The 21,410-nt window shown below is 43.7% G+C and overlaps 2 protein-coding genes across 2 annotated transcripts in view; one reads left to right on the forward strand and one right to left on the reverse strand.

Moving 5' to 3' along the window:
* The window catches only part of l1cama (L1 cell adhesion molecule, paralog a), a 45,227-nt gene extending 30,773 nt beyond the window's left edge, over positions 1–14,454 (forward strand). The window contains exons 3-15 of the mRNA XM_056298975.1: positions 7–145; positions 1,067–1,137; positions 1,246–1,471; positions 1,608–1,723; positions 6,921–7,137; positions 7,477–7,599; positions 7,909–8,085; positions 8,207–8,320; positions 8,414–8,563; positions 9,083–9,214; positions 13,159–13,231; positions 13,402–13,413; positions 14,193–14,454. Coding sequence (XP_056154950.1) covers positions 7–145; positions 1,067–1,137; positions 1,246–1,471; positions 1,608–1,723; positions 6,921–7,137; positions 7,477–7,599; positions 7,909–8,085; positions 8,207–8,320; positions 8,414–8,563; positions 9,083–9,214; positions 13,159–13,231; positions 13,402–13,413; positions 14,193–14,454 — 1,812 coding nt within the window. The remainder of the gene's footprint in view (positions 1–6; positions 146–1,066; positions 1,138–1,245; positions 1,472–1,607; positions 1,724–6,920; positions 7,138–7,476; positions 7,600–7,908; positions 8,086–8,206; positions 8,321–8,413; positions 8,564–9,082; positions 9,215–13,158; positions 13,232–13,401; positions 13,414–14,192) is intronic.
* A 3,018-nt stretch (positions 14,455–17,472) lies between these two features.
* ribc1 (RIB43A domain with coiled-coils 1) lies at positions 17,473–20,451 on the reverse strand. The gene is made up of 7 exons (XM_056298985.1): positions 20,253–20,451; positions 19,945–20,162; positions 19,690–19,804; positions 19,270–19,388; positions 18,413–18,634; positions 17,991–18,157; positions 17,473–17,554 (listed from the first exon to the last, which is right to left on the reverse strand). The coding sequence occupies exons 1-7, from the start codon at positions 20,449–20,451 to the stop codon at positions 17,473–17,475; spliced, it is 1,122 nt and encodes a 373-aa protein (XP_056154960.1).
* Between the last annotated feature and the right edge of the window lie 959 nt (positions 20,452–21,410).

A 21,410-nucleotide genomic window follows, 5' to 3' on the forward strand; every position in this document is an offset into this window, starting at 1 on the left:
CTGAAGAGAGTAGGTGGAAACAAGAGGAGTGCTCACCTCTCTCTGCAGCCCTACATGTCCTATCGTTTTCGGGTCTATGCCATCAATGAAGTGGGTGTAAGTGACACAAGCAAGCCTACAGAACTCCATAGCACACCTGCTGAAGGTAAGGGCCATGACAGCTGTTTATGAATATTGTCCTTTTTATTTAAACAGCCTAATAATGTTTTCAGTGTCATGGTATAGTTATAATAAACCCAACTCCTGGTTTTGAACCTAAGCCTGTCCCAGGTCCTTTCTGTGTGGAGTTTGCATGTTCTCCCTGCGTTTGCGTGGGTTTCCTCCCACCATAAAAAAAGGGGGAAATCACAACCAAGTTGAATTTAACAGAACAGTGTTTATTCAAACTAGGTAATTGCACACATAGGCTTTAAACAGCTGTTAAATGACAATAAACAATTGCATGACGTAGGCCTATATACTGTAGCCTAGTTCTAAAGCGCTCAAGCTCAACAAAGACCCTTAACAACAAGCATAAAACTGCCCAGACAAACGGCGCTACTTGTCCTTATTTGTTGCCCTCCATGTGTCTATACATCAGTTACGAGCGTGTCCTACTAAACATCTCAGGTCACCCAAGAGTGAGTGAGTGAGTGACCACAATTCATGCCCGCGGCAGCAGTTGTGCATGCGCCGTGGGAAAAATTGCGCTCGAAGCATCAAATCCAGTGCTGTTTCTTTCTGGAACCAATTCGTCCGCCCCCATTTTCTATTACCGTTTCTGAACTCAACAGGTATAAACCTGCTTCGGCGCTTCGCTTTTTTCGCGCTTTCCAGGCTCTTTCCCTGTTCCCTCCAGATACAAAAACACATGCCTCACCTATAAACATCACACACACTCGCCCAGGAGAGGGGTCTGATTCAGATTCAGATTCAGACAACTTTATCTATGCCAGAAGGGCAAGTGTGTGCGATGTACTATGTATGAGTTTTGTTTTTTGTTTTTTATTTTCGAAGTACATCGATTATATTCGATATATCGCTCACCCCTTATTGTAGTGTTATTTTGTGTATGCCATTTCCACAGCACCAGACAATAACCCAGAAAATGTGAGGAGTGAGTCCAGAGACCCAGACAGTCTGGTCATCATCTGGCAGGTACTGCATATCTACTATCTGTGCTTGGGATTTTCTGAAATGTCAAATGACTTGTTTTTAAGTTTTGGTGCCTATTTGTCTGATCGGCTGCTATCCTGCTCATTCCAGGAAATGGACAGGCGCAGCTTCAATGGGCCGGATTTCCAGTACCGAGTGCTGTGGAGGCGAGTTTTGGGCAGCGGGCCTTCCTGGCACACCAGTCTCACCAATAAACCACCCTTCATTGTCAATGACATAGGGAACTTCTCCGCCTTCGAAATGAAAGTCCAGGCAGTCAATCAGAAAGGGGAGGGACCTGAGCCCGACCCCGTCATTGGCTATTCTGGAGAGGATGGTAAAACCCAGTTTCATAGTATTAACGCCAACATTTGCCCCTTGAATTGATTCTAAACTTCCTCTTTGTCGGCTACTCTCTCCCATTCATCACCCTCTATTCTGTTTTACCCGTCCTGTGTCTTTGTCTCCCTCAGTTCCCCTGGAGGCTCCTATAGATGTGGGAGTGATGTTACAGAACAGCACGGCAATAAGGGTAACCTGGGCAGCAGTAGACAAAGAGAAAGTCAGAGGACACCTGCTCGGGTACAAGGTACTGATTCTGTTGTTTGCCCAAACATATTCAAGCCCAGCCTTCATGAATAATACATACTCTGAGTTTGCAGCAGACAGACAGACCTAACCTCCAAGAAATATGACACTTCTGGTCATACTACTTATCTCTTACACTACAGAGGTCACTTAATTTCACTTTAATCTCTTCAAACCCTTTGAGGCAGGGGTCTCAAACTACCAGCCCGTGCCCACAAGGCAGTTTTGTGCAGCCCGTGCTATGTTTTAGATTTATTAAGAGATCCAGAGTGTGTATCCATTTTGTATACTACTTTGTGTTTTTTTTGTGCTAAATGTTTCTGTTTCTAGTTCTAAGTACTCAGTTAAGATTAGTTGTGAGGTCAGTTGCAGATGATGTAGCCTAATGTCAGTTTTGCAGCACTCTCTCTCTCTCTCTCTCTCTCTCATTCATAGACACACACACACACACACACCGTGTAGCCAGGCAACGTGAGTACATAGACCCAGTAGGCCAGCCCACTGCGAAATATCTCGCGTGAGCTTAGTAACGTAAATTGTTGTTACTGCTTGCAGATGTTTTGTAAAAATGTCATTTTCAAAAGCCAAAAGAAAAGTTGACCAGGAGCACCGACAGGTCCAAGAGAATTGGACATGCGACTACTTCTTCACTGCGATCTGTCTAATCTGCAAGGAAAAAGTTGCCATCCTGAAGGATTTTAATCTGAAGTGACATTACACTACTTAACATGCAGAGGAGTATGATCCGTTCAAAGGCGAGGAGAGGGGGAGAAAGGCAGCACACTTTCAAAAAAAGTCTGTCCTGTCAGCAGAACTTTTTTCACACAAAGCCAAAAAGACTGTGATGCAGCTGTCGAAGCTAGCTACGTGGTAAGCGAGGCGATAGTGAAGGTTGGCAAGCCATTTACAGAGGGACAGTTTCTCCCCCCCCCCCTTTTTCTCCCAAATCCTATGAAATATTATTGTCATTGGCCGACACGCACCCTGCATTTCCATGCCAGATTACCAGCGGCTGACATTGTGCAAATACTAACATGGTTTGAATGCAGTCGTACCAGAAGAAAGCAAAGTATGGCAGGGGCTCAGGTGAACACATCTCTTGGTGGTTTACAATCACACATTTGCAGGAAATTATTGCGTCCTACGCCCCAAATTTGGTCCGAAACCTGAAACTGATATTACAAGCTTTTTGCTCCCTGTACAGAAGAGCACCTGTCATGAACTAAATCCTTAGTCGCCCCCCCCCAACTAAAACGATCTTTTAGATATTCTTAGATTGTCTAATGTGTTCTGTTTTTCTCTTGTACTTTTTTTGCATTAAGAACATGAGTTAAAATCCTCGTATGTGTGAAATTTCTCAGCGAACAATTGAAATTTGACCTTGAGATCCTGGTTTCTTCAAATGCATTTTAGAGTTTGCTGTTAATCTTTACGTATTTTCTCATAACTCACATAGCTGTAGAATGGGTGTTGACAGTTACGCAATGACAGTCACGTATGTGGCGGTGGAGTAGTTACTATGGACCATCCGCTTGTGTTGCTGACAGCTTGACGACAAGCGCAGCATTCTGTTTGTGTTTGTGTGTGTGTGTGTGTGTGTGTGTGTGTGTGTGTGTGTGTGTGTGTGTGTGTGTGTGTGTGTGTGTGTGTGTGTGTGTGTGTGTGTGTGTGTGTGTCTTTTCTCCCAGTTGTATCCGGCCAATTACTCCACTCTTCTGAGCCGTCCCGGTCACTGCTCCACCCACTCTGCCAATCTGGGGAGGGCTGCCGACTACCACATGCCTTCTCCGATACATGTGGAGTCGCCAGCCGCTTCTTTTCACCTGACAATGAGGAGTTTCACCAGGGGGACGTAGAGTGTGGGAGGATCACGCTGTACCCCTTAATTCCCCCTCCCCCGCGAACAGGCGCCCGGACCGGCCAGAGGAGGCGCTAGTGCAGCAACTAGGTCACATATCCACATCCGGGGAAGGGACAGTTTGTGAGAGACTGCATGCTGCAAGTAGTGAATATCGTTTGCTCAGAGAAGGCATCTTTATTCGGAAACGTCAGTCTCGGCCCAAATACCATGGCAGAACAGATCAGCGAGCTGTCAGGTCACATTTACAGACAATTGTTCCACTTCGGTTTGTTTTGTTTCTTTATCTACACACATAAAAAAAGATGCAAAAACAATTTGGAAGAAAATGTGAAGGAGAGGGCAGCATGGTGGCGCAGTGGTTAGTGCGGTTGCCTCACAGCAAGAAGGTCCTGGGTTCGAGCCCCGGGATAGTCCAACCTTTGTGGGTCATCACGGGTCAGTCTCTGTGTCGAGTTTGCATGTTCTCCCCATGTCTGCGTGGATTTCCTCCGGGGGTCCGGTTTCCTCCCGCAGTCCAAAGAGTGTGTGTGTGTGTGTGTGTGTGTGTGGGGGGGGGGGGGGACCCTGTGGGCCCTGTGGTGGCCTTAGGGCCTGTTCAGTGTGTCTCCCCACCTGCCGGCCGCCCAACAATTGGTGGAATAGGCTCCAGCATCCCTGAGAGCAGGATAAGCGGTTCAGATAACGGATGGATGGATGGATGTGAAGGAGAATTGCCTAAAAATCCTTGAGGGGCTTGAAAAGTAGCATTTTCAAAGGCAGCATACTACAGTAAACAATTACAGCGATGCAGTATGCACAATTTGTGTGTACATCTCAATAATTCCAGACATAGCTAGACGGAGACACAGTTCAGCACAGCAACCGACAACTAATGCATCCCATAAACAGCCATGCTACACATGTGCATTGAATCAGTCATAGTCACAACACACACACACACACACACACACACACACACACACACACACACACACACACACACACACACACACACATATCAAGAACTCTCATTCATGATACATGGAAGTATACACAAACACCATCATTAACAGACTAAGAGCATACACTCATGTGATATGGCTTAGAGTTTTCATACGATAAGAAAACTCTTAAGCCATATCACATGAGTGTATGCTCTTAAATTGTGCACTAAAGCAAACAATTTCAGGCATTATTCTTTGGCACTGGATGAAAGCACATGTAAATGACAATGCTGGGCTCGCTATATTTGTAAGGGGTATCACTAAGACGTGTAACTAATTTTATTTATTTTTTTACATGGTGATGGTCGCGTGGCTCGGGTCCTGGGCTGTTCCGGTGGCGTCTGGACACTGTTTGGCATCCTGCTCATCACATTCTTCATACATTTTATAATTCCATTAGAATTCTGTTATCCTCTTTCAATGTTGTATTGTGTAAATTGTGTAAACACAACATCCATTGCACGTTGTCTGTCTTGGGAGAGAGATCCCTCCTCTGTGGCTCTCCCTGAGGTTTCTTCCTATTTTTTTTCTCCCTCTTAAAGTTTTTTTTTTTTTTAGGGAGTTGTTCCTTATCCAGTGCGAAGGTCTAAGGGCAGGATGTTGTGTTGCTGTAAAGCCCCTTGAGGCAAGTTTTGAGTTAACAGAAGAACTGCTATATCCAGTGCAGGGAAAGACTACAGCCAAATATATATTTCAGGTGCTGTGCAAGGCAATTGAGGGTTCTGGTTTACCCTGGAATAAATTGGCAGGAATCCCCACTGATGGTGCCCCATCAGTGACGAGGAGAAAAAAAAGGGCTTGTAGCACTGATTCAAAGAAAGCTGGCGGAAGAGAATGTAGATCCCACAATTGCATTGCACTGCATCATTCACCAGCAGGCACTCTGCTGCAAATGCTTGAAGTTTGACAGTGTTAATATGACTGTTGTGGTGAAATGCATTAATTACATCAGATCAAGAGGTTTACAACACCATCAGTTCTGTGCATTTCTGGGGGAAATAGATGCAACATATAGAGAGATGTGTTTACTTCACAGAAGTGTGCTGGTTGAGCAGGGGCAGTGTCCTGAAAAGGTTTTTTGAATTGAGGGAGGTGATCAGAGAATTCCTGAAAGAAGGCAGGCTACATGTTCCTGAGATTGATGATCCAAAATGGCTCATGGATTTAGCTTTCTTAGTTGATATCACACCGGCACTTAACACTCTTAATTTAAAACTGCAGGGGCCAGACCAACTTGTCGCCGTAGCATTTGATAGTGTGAAAGCCTTCTCTGTGAAACTCAGACTATGGAAAACAGCTCACAGACGAAAGATTTGTCCACTTCCCGACATGCCAGTCAATTATTGATGATGGTGCCAGAGCCAATGCTGATGAGTATGTGACTGCCATTGACAATCTGCAGCAAGAGTTTGAGCATCACTTTTCTGATTTTAAGACTCACAGCACCACTTTCCAGTTATTTTCAGACCCCCTTCTCCTTTGATGTGGACAGTGCTCCAAGCACATTTCAAATGGAGCGCATAGACTTGCATTGCAACACTGAGCTCACGGCAAAGTTCAGGGAGACACAAGGAATCAGGAGATGCTTGGACAGTTTTCCAGAGAGCTTCCCAAAACATTCCCATAGTTGTCCAAACTGTTCAGGCAGGTCATGTGTCTTTTCGGCAGCACTTACCTGTGTGAGAAACTGTTCTCAACTATGAACTTTGATAAATCAAAGCATAGGTCCAGACTTACCAATGAACATCTCCAGGTTCTCCTCAGGGTGTCCACTGCCCAGTCCCTGAACGCAGATGTGCCTCACCTGTGTCAGCAGAAGAAGTGCCAGGTTTCTGGCAAGAAGTAGGCTAAATATGTAGACCTAGGCTATGCTACACTATGTACATAGTTACCTATTCATGTGAAAACTCTGAAAAAAGTTCAAGATAATTATAAAGATAATAATAAAAAACGGTGTGAAGGTTATATAGTCGAATAGTTTTTTTCCCCCATCCCCATTGCACTGGCCCTCCTCCATATACCACCTCTCAAGTGGCCCCCAGGTAATTTGAGTTTGAGACCCCTGCTTTAAGGCATCCAGATTTAATAGTGGTTTAATGGCAATCATGCCATAAAAAAAAGAATCTGTTTTTTAAAGGTTTCAATACAGTCATGGTTCATTTGAGGTATTGCGAATATTCCAAAGTATTAAAATATATGCATGCCATTAACCTAGAAAACAGATTAAGCTGTTTTTCTTGCCTTCGAAGCCACTATGGGGAAATGTGATATCAGCGAGGAAGCAGTTTTAACAGCAAACTTCATGATACCCTCTTTTCACCCTTCTCACCGTCTATCTGTCTCTTTGGCTTCAGATCCATGTGACCCGGCTTGGCTCCAGGGGCCACCACCGCGGCCGGAGGGCCAGGGAACCAGAGACCACCTTGGTGGTGGTGACAGGGGCCAATGAGGAGGAGAGGGTGATCAGCGGCCTCCGACCATACTCCCGCTACACTCTGACTGTCGTTGTATTCAACAGCAAAGGATATGGCCCTCCATCTGAGCCTCTGTCCTTCCAGACCGATGAGGGAGGTGAGGGGGGCGGATATGTGTGGAGAGAAGAGAAGGGTGACAACTGAATGGGGTGGGGGGCTCAGTGAGAGCCAGGAAGAGAGGGCTGTAAAGGAGAGGAAGATAGGTGGGAGAAAGAGAGGGCAGAAAAGGGGAGCCAAGAAAGTGCTGATGCTGATATCCAGTGAGAGAGGGAGGATGAGCAGCAAGGAAAGAGAAAGGGTGAAAAGTAGATGGGAATGCATATTACTGAGCATGCAAGATGTGGAAAAAAACACACGATACGGCTAAAATTATTTGACAGTCTGTCGTTTACTTAGCAAAGCGCATTTTATTAAATCACAATTGTCTTACTGCTAGCTCCTGGCCCTCCCATGTCCTTACTCCTGGACAGTCCAGCAGAGACAGAGATCACTCTGCACTGGACCCCTCCTGCCCAGCCCAATGGAATCCTCATAGGATATCTATTGCAGTACCAGCAGAGTGAGTAGCAGTTACACTCGATCTTCATCCACATTGAATATCTGATCAAAATTGGCCTCCAGTGAATTTAAATTATTCTGCTTAATATGTGCTTTTATGGCTCGCAAAAAAAGAAAACACGAGACAGATGACAGTATAGCCAAGGCACAAGATGGTATACTCCAAAAAGATCAATAGTACTGGGATAAAAGTCAATATAAGTGCCTGTTAATGATGCTTATCAGTCAGTCACATGTCACACACACAGATGGATATGTCAACAGTCCAGTAATGATTAAACATTGCATTCTGGGGTTGCGTGGTGTTCAGTCACAGAGAGCAACGACAGCCCTGTGCAGGTGGAGCAAATGGATGACCCCACAACAACCCACCTCACCCTGAAGGGCCTGGACCGCCATAGCCCCTACCGCTTCTACCTGAGGGGCCGCACTGGGGCCGGAGATGGAGAGACCATCATGAGAGAGGGCGCCACCACCCTGGACGGAGGTATAACTGCGAGCTGATTACCTTGTCCGTTAGCATAAGCATGCTCTCAGATGTATGAGTATTGTTTTATGCTAATACCCAGAGGTGATTTTGATGCTTCTCTTGTCTAATTTCATTCCAGTCCCTCCTGCCAACTTCAGCCTGTCTGTTGGAGAGAAGTCAGTCAACTTCAGTTGGGTGACCAAAGAGAGACACAGAAATGTGGGCTTTCAAATCCAATACCTCAAGAAGAATGGTAAAGAATAGTTCGTAATATTATGCATATGGATGTAGTTTCACAGGGCTGAAAAACAGCAGGGAATCTTAAATGCGAGTTGTGTCTCTGTAGGTGGTGATAAATGGAAGCAGTCAGAGAAGGTAAATTCCACCCAGTCTTTCTACGAGCTCCAGGGCCTGTCTCCTGGCTCCAGTTACCGCTTTCGCGTCACCTTCAGCAACGCCACCCTCTGGGAAGCCAACATTCAAACTGAAGGGACAGGTACTATCAACACTTGAGCCCCATTCATGCCTCTTTCTTTTGTCCTGTACACCTCAACTCAGCTTTATAGATCTGCACACAAAGCCTGGTCAAGTAGAAAGTCCTACTGCTTCCTGCGCTCCCTGTGAAGTGCTTTCAAAGTCTCCAGTGAAATGACAGCTCGGTGAGGCAAATGAAATGAGCCATTAGTTCTGTTTACGTAGGACATTGCTACCTATTTTTTGGTTCCTTCACACTTTGCTTACTTCATCTGACAGAGCCATCTGACGGAGCCGCCATGAGCTCTATATCTCTCTGTTTCGCTCTAATGCCTGCTCTCTTCTTAATCTCTCTTCGCCCCCTTTATCATTCTCTCAGTTCTGTCCCTTGCCCTGCTTGCATCCCCCCTTCCATCCTGTTTCCCCTGTAAAAATGTGCTCTCTCTCTCTTTCTCTCTCTCTCTCTCTCTCTCTCTCTGTCTCTCTCTCGCGCTCTCTTTCCTTGTCCCCTTCAACGCTCTCTCTTTCTCCTGCTCTGAAGAAGTGAAAGAGGTGGCTGCAGGTTTTGCTACACAGGGTTGGTTCATTGGGCTCGTGAGTGCCATCGTGCTGCTGCTGCTGTTATTGCTCATCCTCTGCTTTATCAAGAGGAGTAAAGGGGGGAAGTATTCAGGTAGGTCTCACCCACCTAAAAAGGTAAAACTACATCAGTGGAGAGCATCAATGAAAAAAAAAACCAAGGACACTAACTGATTTGTATAATGTTGATCAAAATAACACAGCGAAAGTCTTGATGAGCCTTTTTTTCTGAAGCGCTGACTGATAACATCCCTTACACAGTCTGTCCTCATCCATTTTGAGAATTAAGCAGCACATAACAGATGTCAAGTAGCATTATGTGGCTTGCCTGGAAGACATGTTGGTGGCCTTTGATTATGTTAATCATGCAAACCTCAACTGTACCTCACGATCCTTTGTCTACATCTTTTAAAGAAAATGAGGCTTTATCACAGGGAATGCATGTTTGGAGCAAACTACTTATGCAGCAGAAGCAAGGACGTTACTTTCCTTTGCTCTCCCTGAGGTTTCTTTCTATTTTTTCTCCCTGTTAAAGGGTTTTTTTTTTATTAGGGAGTTGTTCCTTACCCAATGTGAGGGTCTAAGGACAGGATGTTGTGTTGCTTTAAAGTCCCTGGGGGCAAATTTGTGATTTGTGATATGGGGCTATACCAGCGTTTCTCAAACCTTTCCTGGTGGACCACTTGTCCTGCATGTTTTAGATCGCTCCCTGCTCCAACACAGCTGATTCAAATGATCAACTCGTTATGAGCTCCCAAAACTGCCTAATAACAAAACTGATCATTTAAATCAGCTGTGTTGGAGCAGGGAGAGATCTAAAACATGCAGGACAAGTGGCCCGCCAGGAGAGGTTTGAGAAACGCTGGGCTATACAATTAAAATGGACTTGACTTACTTTGGGGTCTTGTGGGTCAGTGTTCTCTTTGTTAGTGCTGTGTAAGTTCACATAGACTTTTTTTTTGGTTAGGAAAAGCCCAGCAATGAGGATTGGGCCACAGCAAATAGCATGCTTCACAATGGAAGGAAGTTAGCTGAATGAGGCATTTACTTCATTAGAAACCCTCCCCGACCAGCCCTTTGTACCCTGGGCAAATAGTTGGTTTCAATGGCAGCAAATACTTCAGATTCGTGGGTTTCCACTTGGCCAAGCACACCAAGCAGCTGATTGACACTGATAAGATGCATCGTTTAATCATGTCTAGGGAGTAAGACTGCACTGGTAGACTGCAGTGAAAAACCAGGGAGCGTACGAGTTAACATATGAGCATTTGAAATGATCCCAGCACACATGGGTAGCTGCAGACATGTAGAGCAGTGTGTTGGGGTTTTTTTATTTTACCTTTTTTTTTAAGAGAGCAAAACAGAACATGTCAGGAGAGCAACATACACATATGGTCAAATTAAATACATGCCCTTCTTATACTGCTGTCCAAACATGAACACATATATGCAAAACAAAAAGACAAACAACCCATAAAACACAAGGAGAAATTAACAACAGAAAATGCTTAATGAGAAAATTAAGCTCAATCTACTCCAATACAGGTTATTGCTGGCCACTCACACCAAAATACATACTGAGGGGGCACCACTCTTTTACAAACTCATCCAAGGTTCCTTGTAATACAGTGGACAACCTTTTGTAAGGAAGAATTGATAGTAATTTAGTAATTTATCATGCCACGTTGATAACATAGGTGGATGTACATCAAGCCAAAGGTGCAGGATTGAAAGGTGTGCAGCATGCAGCATAATACTTTGCAACTTTGTCTTTTCACCAGACGAGGAGCTAACACCGAGAATACGTAGTTTTGGATCCATTACTATTCTAATGGCATGACATTTCTCAATCTCTATTTGGACAGAAGACCAGAATGCTGTGATCGATGGACATGACCACATTAAATGAAAATAAGTGCCAGGATGTTTTTGGTACTTGCAGCATGCTGCAGAGCATGACTCATCATATTGACTACGTATTTCAGGAATCACATGCAATTTATTATCTTATATTGTGTTTCATGTGATTTGTCTGATCTAGTAATTTTTTTTTGCCATTGTACAAAACTGCACCAAGTCTGGTCATCCAGATGAACACCATTATAATAAGTATATTTATATAGAGTGGCACGGTGGCGCAGGGGTTAGTGCGGTTGCCTCACAGCAAGAAGGTCCTGGGTTCGAGCCCTGGGGCAGTCGAACCTTGGGGGTCATCCCGGGTCCTCTGTGTTGAGTTTGCATGTTCTCCCTCTGCCTGCGTGGGTTTCCTCCGGGTGCTCCGGTTTCCTCCCACAGTCCAAAGACATGTAGGTCAGGTGATTTGGCCGTACTAAATTGTCCCTAGGTGTGAATGTGTGTGTCGGCCCTGTGATGGACTAGCGGCCTGTTCAGGGTGTCTCCCCACCTGCTGCCCAGTGACTGCTAGAATAGGCTCCTGCGACCCTGAGAGCAGGACAAGCGGTTTGGATAATGGATAGATGAATATATAAATTATCACTTTCTTATGTGTTGCAGCTTGCATAATCCAGAATATTCAGCTTTCTGCCACTTTTATAATATGGAATTGAATTCAAATAACTCCCGATTTGTGGGTAATGATAAACGTGCACTTGAGGAATATGAAACTCTTCCTGTAATTGCTGAAAAGACTTTAATGCATCACCCAGATGTATATCGTGAATTTTTGTGATGCCAGCAGCCTTCCGATCTGTAAACCCTATATCTGTACAAGTACATTCAAAGTCAGGGTTATTAGCAACAGGTGCTAAGAATGAATCTTGGATAAGTCCAAAGTATTTACGTAGTTACAGTATGCTATTTCAAAAACTTGCATATGCTTCCAGCTATAAGATTGTCTTCCAACTCGGCTTGCAACTTTTTGTAGCATACAAAAGGAAGGTCCAACATTGCATTATTTAGACCTGTACTTTCCGACTTTGAAAAGGAGAATTGGCCATCTTTAACCCATTCTGTGACAAATCTCACTGATAATGCATCAAATCATGAGAGAGAGAGAGAGAGAGAGAGAGAGAGAGAGAGAGAGAGAGAGAGAGAGAGAGAGAGAGAGAGAGCAGTTTGACTGGTAAGAGACATGCACCAGACTAACCAACCTTTGTAGACAATCAAATGTCAGTGACCATGGCTGTCACTGATATTCGATTGTCTACATAAACCATGCCACCCAGCGTGGCGGTCTGTTCCGTTGCCTACCAACATGGGGATCGGCGGTTTGAATCCCCATGTTACCTCCAGCTTGGTCGGGCGCCCTACAGACACGGGTGGGAGGCCGGATGTGGGTATGTGTTCTGGTTGCTGCACTAGTGCCTCCTCTGTTCGGGGGGTTGGGGGGGACTGGGGGGAATAGCGTGATCCTCCCACATGCTACATCCCCCTGGCGAAACTCCTCACTGTCAGGTGAAAAGAAGCGGCTGGTGACTCCACATGTATCAGAGAAGGCATGTGGTAGTCTACAGCCCTCTCCGGATCAGCAGAGGGGGTGGAGCAGACATCGGGATGGTTCGGAAGAGTGGGGTAATTGGCTGGAAACAATTAGGGAGAAAAAGGGGGGGAATCCCCCCCAAAAAGGGAAGAATTAACTAGTCCCAATGTAACCAAGAAGGACTAATTAGTTAATTCCTATCACCATACCCCCTTTCATTAGAATTTTTAGCTTTGAATAATTTAAAAAATTTTAATTGTTCTGTTCTCAACCATGTGTTCTTCATGATGTGCATTCTGTATTATTCAACCAGACTGGTCAAAATAGAAATAAACTAAGACTACCCACCACATAAAACAACGCCACATTTTTTGTAGCCGTTATTAACCTGTATCAGATTCTCCATTCACTCTTCTGTATACATTTTTTATTGAATTGAAGTTAATTTAATTGAATCGTCACTGCTGCTATCTCCCTGACATCTGGCATCTGACAGACTATCATTATCAGCTTCTCAGTGGATTAGAGAGCAAAGTGGTGAACATCTGACTGATAAATGGACTGATAATGAAATCCAATAATCTCTCCCTCTCTCTTAGTAAAAGATAAAGAGGAGGGTCCAATGGACTCGGAAGCACGCCCTATGAAGGATGAGACCTTTGGAGAGTACAGGTTTGTTGATTTCAGTCTTTTTTTTAGACGTGTCATTTCCTGAGTGAGTTGTATTTCTACTGATCATTTCACTGCTAGATCCTAACACAATGCCGGTTCAATCCCTGTTGTTTCTCATGTGTTCCTTATGCTTTCACACTTCTCCTAAATGCCCTGCTCCTGCTTTACAGATCTCTAGAAAGGTATGCTGTGATGTGCTTACTGGTGCATGCTTCCTTTTTTCATGTACAGTTATTCCCATTTTCTCCTCTATGAATTAGTTTCTCCCCGTAATCATCCCTCTGCAAACACCTACTTTATCTTCTTGCTGTGTTGTTTTGATTAATTATAGTATATTCTTTTTATCAGTTTTCATTCATTTTAGATTTCTGAGGCAGCATACAATTTACAGTTAAGGAAATGCTTGCTGAGCGTCTAGGTAGTGTAGTGGTCAATTCCGTTGCCTACCAACACCAGGATCGCCAGTTCGAATCCTCGTGTTACCTCCGGCTTGGTCAGATGTCCCTACAGACACAAGTGGCTGTGTCTGTGGGTGGGAAGCCGGATGTGGGTATGTGTCCTGGCCGCTACACTAGCGCCTCCTCTGGTTGGTCGTGGGGGAATAGCGTGATCCTCCCACGCGCTACGTCCCCCTGGCAAAACTTCTCACTGTCAGGTGAAAAAAAGCAGCTGGCGACTCCACATGTATCGGAGGAGGCATGTGGTAGTCTGCAGCCCTCCCCTGCAGAGGGGGTGGAGCAGCGACCGGGACGGCTCAGAAGAGTGGGGTAATTGGCCAAATACAATTGGAGAGGAAAAAGGGGAAAAATCCGAAAAAGAAAAGACTTGCTAAATCATGTTATGTGTAAATAATGCTTCTTGTAATGGAGACCATTAGCAGTCCAGTGAAAATATCTCTCACTTTTGAACCTCTATCTCTTGGTCACTCTCTTACTCTCACCCGGTCCTCCACTCCTTGTAGTGACAATGAGTTGAAGTGTGGAGACAGCCAGCCATCCCTGTGCGATGAGAGTAAACTGTGCAGTGAGGACAACCTAGATTACAACGGCAGCAGTGCCGTTACCACCGAGCTCAACATAGATGAGTCCCTGGCCAGCCAGTACAGCCGGCCCAGCGAAGTTCAAGAGCCACTACAGGGCCTACCGGACAGCTCCCACCTCACCCCCACCCTGCTCTCCCAGACCAACAACGGCCTGCCCAACTCAGTTGCCATCTTGGATTAACTCCCAGTAGGATAGCCCTCAGACCAAAACATGTCAACACACATGTGGCCATGTGCTCCTGTTCCGCACTGACTTTAGGTTCCATAGTTTTGACCGCTGACTCAATCAGTTCATTGACATTCAGGTGCCCATGGCAGACGCCCAATCGACCGGACTATTTTGACCAAAGGAGTGTCCAAAGTAGTGGACGGTGTGACACCAGTCTGACTGACATGACAATAGAGTCACTCTCTCACTCGATGATGTCCTTCGACCCTCCCTCCTAATCTCTGTGGTTTACAGCATAACTGAGTGACACATTCATTTCTTGTCCTCATTTCTCTTTCCCTCTCTCTCTCTCCGTTGTATCATCATGGCATACTGCATTGAGGAAGAGGTGGAAAAAACTACTCTGTAGAAAAATGAAGGTCAAATCTCGTATAGGTAGACATATCAAAGGAATTTAAGGTACGGTGCTATCGAGTAGTGCATTAAAAGATGAGGATGTTGTGAGCTAGTGTAAGGGTACAGATGGCACAAGCTGGTGTGGGCAGTCTTAAATCTTAGATTAGATTATTATCATGTGATTTTCTTTATGATTTCACATTTTCTATGTCGTAAAGCCATTTGATGTGTCAGGGGTTGAACTGACGACTTTTTTTTTAGATTTTTCTACAAACTTCTGAATGCAAATCAAGCATTTGCCTATCTGCCACTTTTTATTTGTCTTCCCACTTTTTCGACGTTTTTACATCATTTATATGACTTGGTTATTCATGACTTTTGTTGACTGACATATTTCCTATAAATCTAGATTTCAAAACTAACTGAAGCCAAGTTTCTTATAAATATCACTGGATGCATAACAGGAACTTTCTGTGAAAAAGCTGAATAGCGTGTGTTGTAAATAGCTGCATCTACATCTATCTATTTAGCCATAATACAGTATTATAGATATGTACATGCTCCTTATAAGTTCTTGTGCCTGCTGGGTCTGCGTTGAGCACCAGACTGATGTCATTATTCTGTCGCCTTTTCACCAGAAGTGTAATGTCAATATGGTATGACAACGTAATTTTTGTGTGGAGACCTACGTGTAGCTTTCTGTATATGTCTTTGTCTCTTTTTACGGTGTATTAAACAATGTTGTCGCTAATGAACAATCTTTCCATACCTGTCCATCTCACACTACACAAAGTTGTGTAAGGAGCAGTATTTATGTGTTTTACAGATTAGGGAGTGGAGTCTTGTGGACGTCTCCCTCTCAGTTTGATTTTCAGATCCCCATCAATGCAGCTAATGATATAGGAAGGCTTAATGATGGCCATCTGATGTACAGTAAAGCCAGGCCGTTGGTATTTACATAAGACATGGAATGTATTCTTTCTAGGGCTGGCTAGGGGTAGAGTTTGGATGCAAAAAAAAAACAAAAACATTTTGGAGTTTCTGAGGGTAAAACTTACAAAACATCGGCCAGGTATGGAAGAGATGGAAAACACAGGTTTTGGTATGGATGTGACAAGACCTGGAAGGAAAGCTTTTAACGTGTCGCTGAATGTTAATACAAACCTTGGAGATTGTTTTGACTAACCCAGCCCGTTTGTTTCATAAAAAATGTGATCATTTGCAGGTTTTAAACCTGCAATAAGTTCATTTTAAAATGATGTTGCAAGTAGTTCATTTTCTCTTTGTACTGATGCGATGAAATCACACTTTCCTTATTTGACAGATAACTCCAGTAAGATTTGGCTCTTTTAGAAAAAAAAATTAGTTCATAGTTGAAAAAAAAAAGAAAAAAAGAAAAAAAATCTCCTTTGTTCCTTAGATGTTTAAAAACAAGTAAATTAATTCCTGTTGTCATATAGTGATTGTAGTAGTTACATTCCAACAAAAGCTAAGATTGCGCTCATGTCCATGACCAAATAAATAAAGCATCGCAGTGCAGTGAGTATCCGTTAAGACTTGGTCTGATGCAGTTATGAGAGGCAGCGAGGCCGGGAGCCAATTTGTGTATATCACAGGAAACAGCTATATGCAAAGTTACTGTCTCTGTGCTCCCTACTCAATCCATAGCCTGCTGCTGGTCAAATATCACTGACCGGCAATCTCATCAATCTCATCAAGAAAATGCGGGATTTCCATGGCTAGTGGCACTGAAGGAGTAGTTTGGGCAACCTCCCTCTTGTTGGTTGTACAGATGCACTCAGGACAAATAAAACTTTTAGAAAATCTATTTTCATACAGTAGTGATAAATGACGCAAAATATGCCAATATTCTATCTTGACTATCTGCTGCTAAACATCTGTGTTTGTCAGTGTCAGGGCAAATGTTTGCTTTGAATGAAGAATGAGTGTAGGGTACAAAAACAGATACTCACTCTACTGCTGCTCCATCGCTCTCTTTGCTTTTATTGTGTCGAGGGAAAGCTTGCTTCACTGGCCTTTGCTTTTCCATTATTCCCCCTTTTTATACTTAATACATAAAAATACCTTAAAAAGTAAGTCTTTGCATTTATAGGAGAATGGCAACAGCTGCTTCAGTAAAATAAAAGCGGATGGATTTCCAATAATGATGTCTGGGTGGGAGGGAAAAGGCCGAGGGAAATTCTTCACCTCAGGGGAGAAGTTTGTGTGTGTAGGGTGCACCATTAACACAGCTGGGCAGGAGTTGGGTGCATGGGTGGGTGGGGGATAGGGTTAAAGGAGTCAGCTTTTGAGTGGACTTGTGCTGCATATGGGGCCAGTATAATTGTATCTGCATTATGAATCAACCACTGTAACTGGAAATAAAATTAAAAATAAAGCACCTGGAACAATCTGTACCAAAACAGCAGTCCCTTTCTGGTTGGTGTCAGTATCAGAACATATCATTTATACACATCAAAGCATGTATTTTACCTACAATAAGAATACTCAGGAGAGAGACATACAGACCAAAAAGGGCTAGACACTGTGGGACATATTGAATGTAACAAATCAATAGACTTTATTTGCTAGTATTTAGTCCTGTGTGAATACCATAGTGCCATGTTGAAGTAGTCAGCGGGAGCTTGTGTTGAACTGGTTAAAGTAGTCTGCATTGGGTTTATTGGTATATAGCTTCTTGATCAGGTACTCCTGACTGAGACAGACAAATACAAATAAATATGCAGTGGGTCACTGTCTAAAAAGTATTATTGAAATGATGGCTCGATCCTGAAAGAAAATATTTTCTATACATCAACTACTGTATGTTACTTATTTCTTATACACATTTCTATCTATTCCACAGTTTAAAGGGTGTAAATCTGGTTGTGTGCATCAAAATTAGAATTGAATTTGTACTATAAGCCATGCAAATACAAGGAATTTGACTTGCTGGGTTTCTTACATAACACAACATTATGAAAGTAGTACGCCTACATATTTCTAAAGAAAAAAAAGAGAACAAATTGAAGCTAATTAGAACGAGTGGGTCTACACACTATTTACATTTAGGAATATTGTGTTCAGATAAACATGCTTCAGTGTAACAATGTGTGTATGCCTGTGTGCATGTGTGTGTATTCAGTACTCACTGTGCCTGCTGCTGTCTAGCCAGCTGCTTGTTGTACCCATCTTGTTGAATCCTCCTCTCTCGCTGCAGCTTTGTCGCTTCCTTCTCCTTCTCTTCTGCTCTTCTGGCCATCTCCATGAGACGGAAGTTCCACTCAGCATCTTGAATCTTCTCAGTTTCACGCTGCCTCTGAAGACACCAGAGAGCAAAAATCTAACCACAAACTTTGTAGTGTTGATATGAAAAGGAATGCCTATAGTAGCAAATATGAAGGTACTATGCTGTACATTTTCCATTCTCTAAAGCACATTTGTAGAAAGGCCGAACAAGGAAGTGGCTTGGGAGAGAAAGTCAATCTGTAGGGCTCCAGTGACCTCACTATAAACTGTTTACAGGGGCCTGATTTTATGTGAGCTCTACTGTTTTTCAGTGTGACTCCAGTACCTGTCTCTCCAGGCACTGTTTTTCTCTCTCCTTGTGGATGGCGCTCAGCTGCTCTGGGCTCATCCCCTTCCACCTGTCTGTTAGAATCCTGGGGGGGCAAACTCTGCCCACCTCTCTCTCAGCAGCCTCAGGACACTCTGTCAGCATGTACCACATCTCTGCAAGACCCTCCCCTTCCTCTCTCTTATGCTGCTCTCTCAGTTTCTGTGATTGCTCATCAGTCTGTTGAGAATAAGATGAGGTTAGGTCTGACCACTGACCCAGAATCAGTTTATTGATCCTTCACTTGATGATATTGATTAAGATGAGGCTTAGTCAACCCAATCCCCAATCTGTGGTTAATGCTTTTAGCGGGTTTAGATGGGTTAGCCATATGCTGAACGTCCTCCTGAGAGATCTGTGTTGCATTCAGTTAGTTGTGATTGCTTGTGCATCATGCATGTGAGTGAATATTAGCGAAACCACATAATTGACATGAAAATTGTTATGACTTGAAGAATTTATAATGAGGCCTCCCAATGGAAGGCTCAACTGTGTGCAATCAAGCAATTGAAGAGACCGTTAAATAAGGATCTTTAAAAACAGACTGGGCTCATGCATACATCAAAGCTTTTATATCTGCGTTGCCTAGCACCAACCAATTCAGTTGGTGGTCTCCCAGCAAGTGCGTTTGCATCATTTAACATTCGTAATTAGTTATTATAATTCAAAAGTTCAACCTGAGAACACCCTGTCACAGCTCAACAACCTACTGGGTTTTGCCTTGAGCATCCAATGGTGGATGGTATGTTGGTGTTTTTGTGTGTGTGTTGCATGTACGTGTGTGCATGAATGTGTGTGTTCATGCATGCATGTACCAGAGCACGATTGTAGTTGTTGAGCGCGAAGTGCATCGCTTTCTTGCACTCCACCTCTAGAACATCCAGCTGAACTGCCCTCAGGTCCTGATGCACTAGCTCTTTGTCGATGAGCAGCTCTGTAATAGACACACACACACACTCACACAAAGACATGCACAAATACACAACACTGGAAATCATGGGCTGCATACTTTATACACCCACACTACTCATTACCCAAAAACATACTTTAACATACTCACACACACAGAACAGCTTTCTAAGAAGATAATCCATCAATGCCACCTGGGAATAAGAGCACTGCGTAGAAGTGTATGATTGTGCACAGAGGCATGAACCGTGTATAAGAGTTACAGGGCTCATGCTATATATCAGCCTATCAGTGGTCATGCAGTCTGTGTGTTTGTATCCATTCACCTTTCTTCTTGTTCTCACTGTGCCTCTTCTCATTGTCTTCTTTCTGGGCCAGCAGATCATTCTTTGTTCTCTCTTTCTGTGCTCTCTTCTTTTGCTCCTCTCCCACACCCTCTCCCTTTCAAGAAAATAACGAGTAACATGCAGGAGGGTGGATGAATCATTTATGCAGACATTTGTTGAAACCCACTAGATGCTGATTCACAAGCATTTTTATGTAGACAGAGTGTCTGCCCATGGACATCATATACAACCCACCTGAAAGAAGTGCATGCTTGCAGGCCCCAGCTCAGCCTCTGGGATGGTGAGCCTGATTGCCCTCTTTAGGTCACACTTGAGATCCGCATCGCGGGAGTCTTCAACACGTTGATGAATGCCCCAATACTGCGTGAGGTCTCTGTCCAATGTTGCTCGCCTTTCCATCTCATCTTTCTCTTGCTGCAACAGTGTTTTATCGTGACTCATTCTCATATTATCTGCATTGTATTGGAAAAGTAGAGAGTCGTTGAGTTATGGCTGTCAATCAATTAGTTGAATTCTCAAATTGATTTCTGCCCCTTGTTTACCAAAAGCTTTGTCTCGTTGTTCTTCCATGCTTTGCCGTTGTTTTTTCTCATTGACCTGCTGATCCAGAACATGGATATCGAGGCCAATCACTCGACTCCGGGTGTTGAAAATTCTGGTTTTGCGAGTTGCCTCTGCCGCCCGCCGACGTTCAATAACCTCATCAGTGGACTGGTCCGCCGGCAAATCTACTTTGTACATTTTCAAAGCTTCTGGAGAGGCTGCAGAAGGAAATGAAAAGCATAGCAACTCTAACTTTGAGAAGCAACATACTGCAAGCTTGGTTTAAAAGTACAACTCAATTTAGCACATTGTACTAGATGCCTTTTTTATCTTTTGAAAAGAACTGATTCTGTTGACTGAGCCATCCCGGGGCTCTTCGCTTCCAGCCACATGAAATCAGTATGACGGCATCAAGATGGACAGCCTGGAGGTCTACATTTACAATGTATGAAAGTGCTCAGAGTGAAGGTTGGCACAATCTAAACCAGTGGTTCTTATTCTGGTCCTCGTGTATTGCTTGTTTTCGATTCTGCAAGGTAACTAGTTCACTTATTTAAAAACGCTGGCGTACCTGACACAACAGATTAATCAAAGAATCTACACGGCAGAATAGAAAACTAGCAATTAACGGTGGTCCCTGAGGATCAAATAAAGAACTAACTTCGCATTCAACGGCATTTCCCCCTCCCGACAGATGCTAGCAGATGTTTCTGTCTTGTTTCCAATTATTCTATCGAGATTTTTTTTAATTATTTTTGTCCAAGATCACTTACCACCGGCAGTAAGGTTTCAGTCAAAATATTGGCGTTATTATTGAAACGGTGCACTGCAGTGAGTGCACTTCACCCCTTCCGTCTCCCGTGTGTTTGGTCGCTCCTGGTAACCATGGTAACACGCCAATTAACCACGAAGTAGCCTAGTTAGTGATAAGTGTGCTTGATGCGGGTCTGTGCACGTAATACAGCATTTAACTATAAACAATGTGGACTAAAATAAAAACTTTCCGATGAGAAAGTAGTATACCACTCAAACCGTTTTACAAATTGGACACGGCAAAGAAAAAGTGATGTAAAACAAATCTCGCGAGAAACTGTGTAGTTTTAGCGTCTTGCGCGCTCCAATTTCCTCCTGCAGGATTATAAAATGGCGCATTGTTT

This window comes from Lampris incognitus, chromosome 2 (genome assembly GCF_029633865.1).
Source record: "Lampris incognitus isolate fLamInc1 chromosome 2, fLamInc1.hap2, whole genome shotgun sequence".
Classification (NCBI taxonomy): Eukaryota; Metazoa; Chordata; class Actinopteri; order Lampriformes; family Lampridae; genus Lampris; species Lampris incognitus.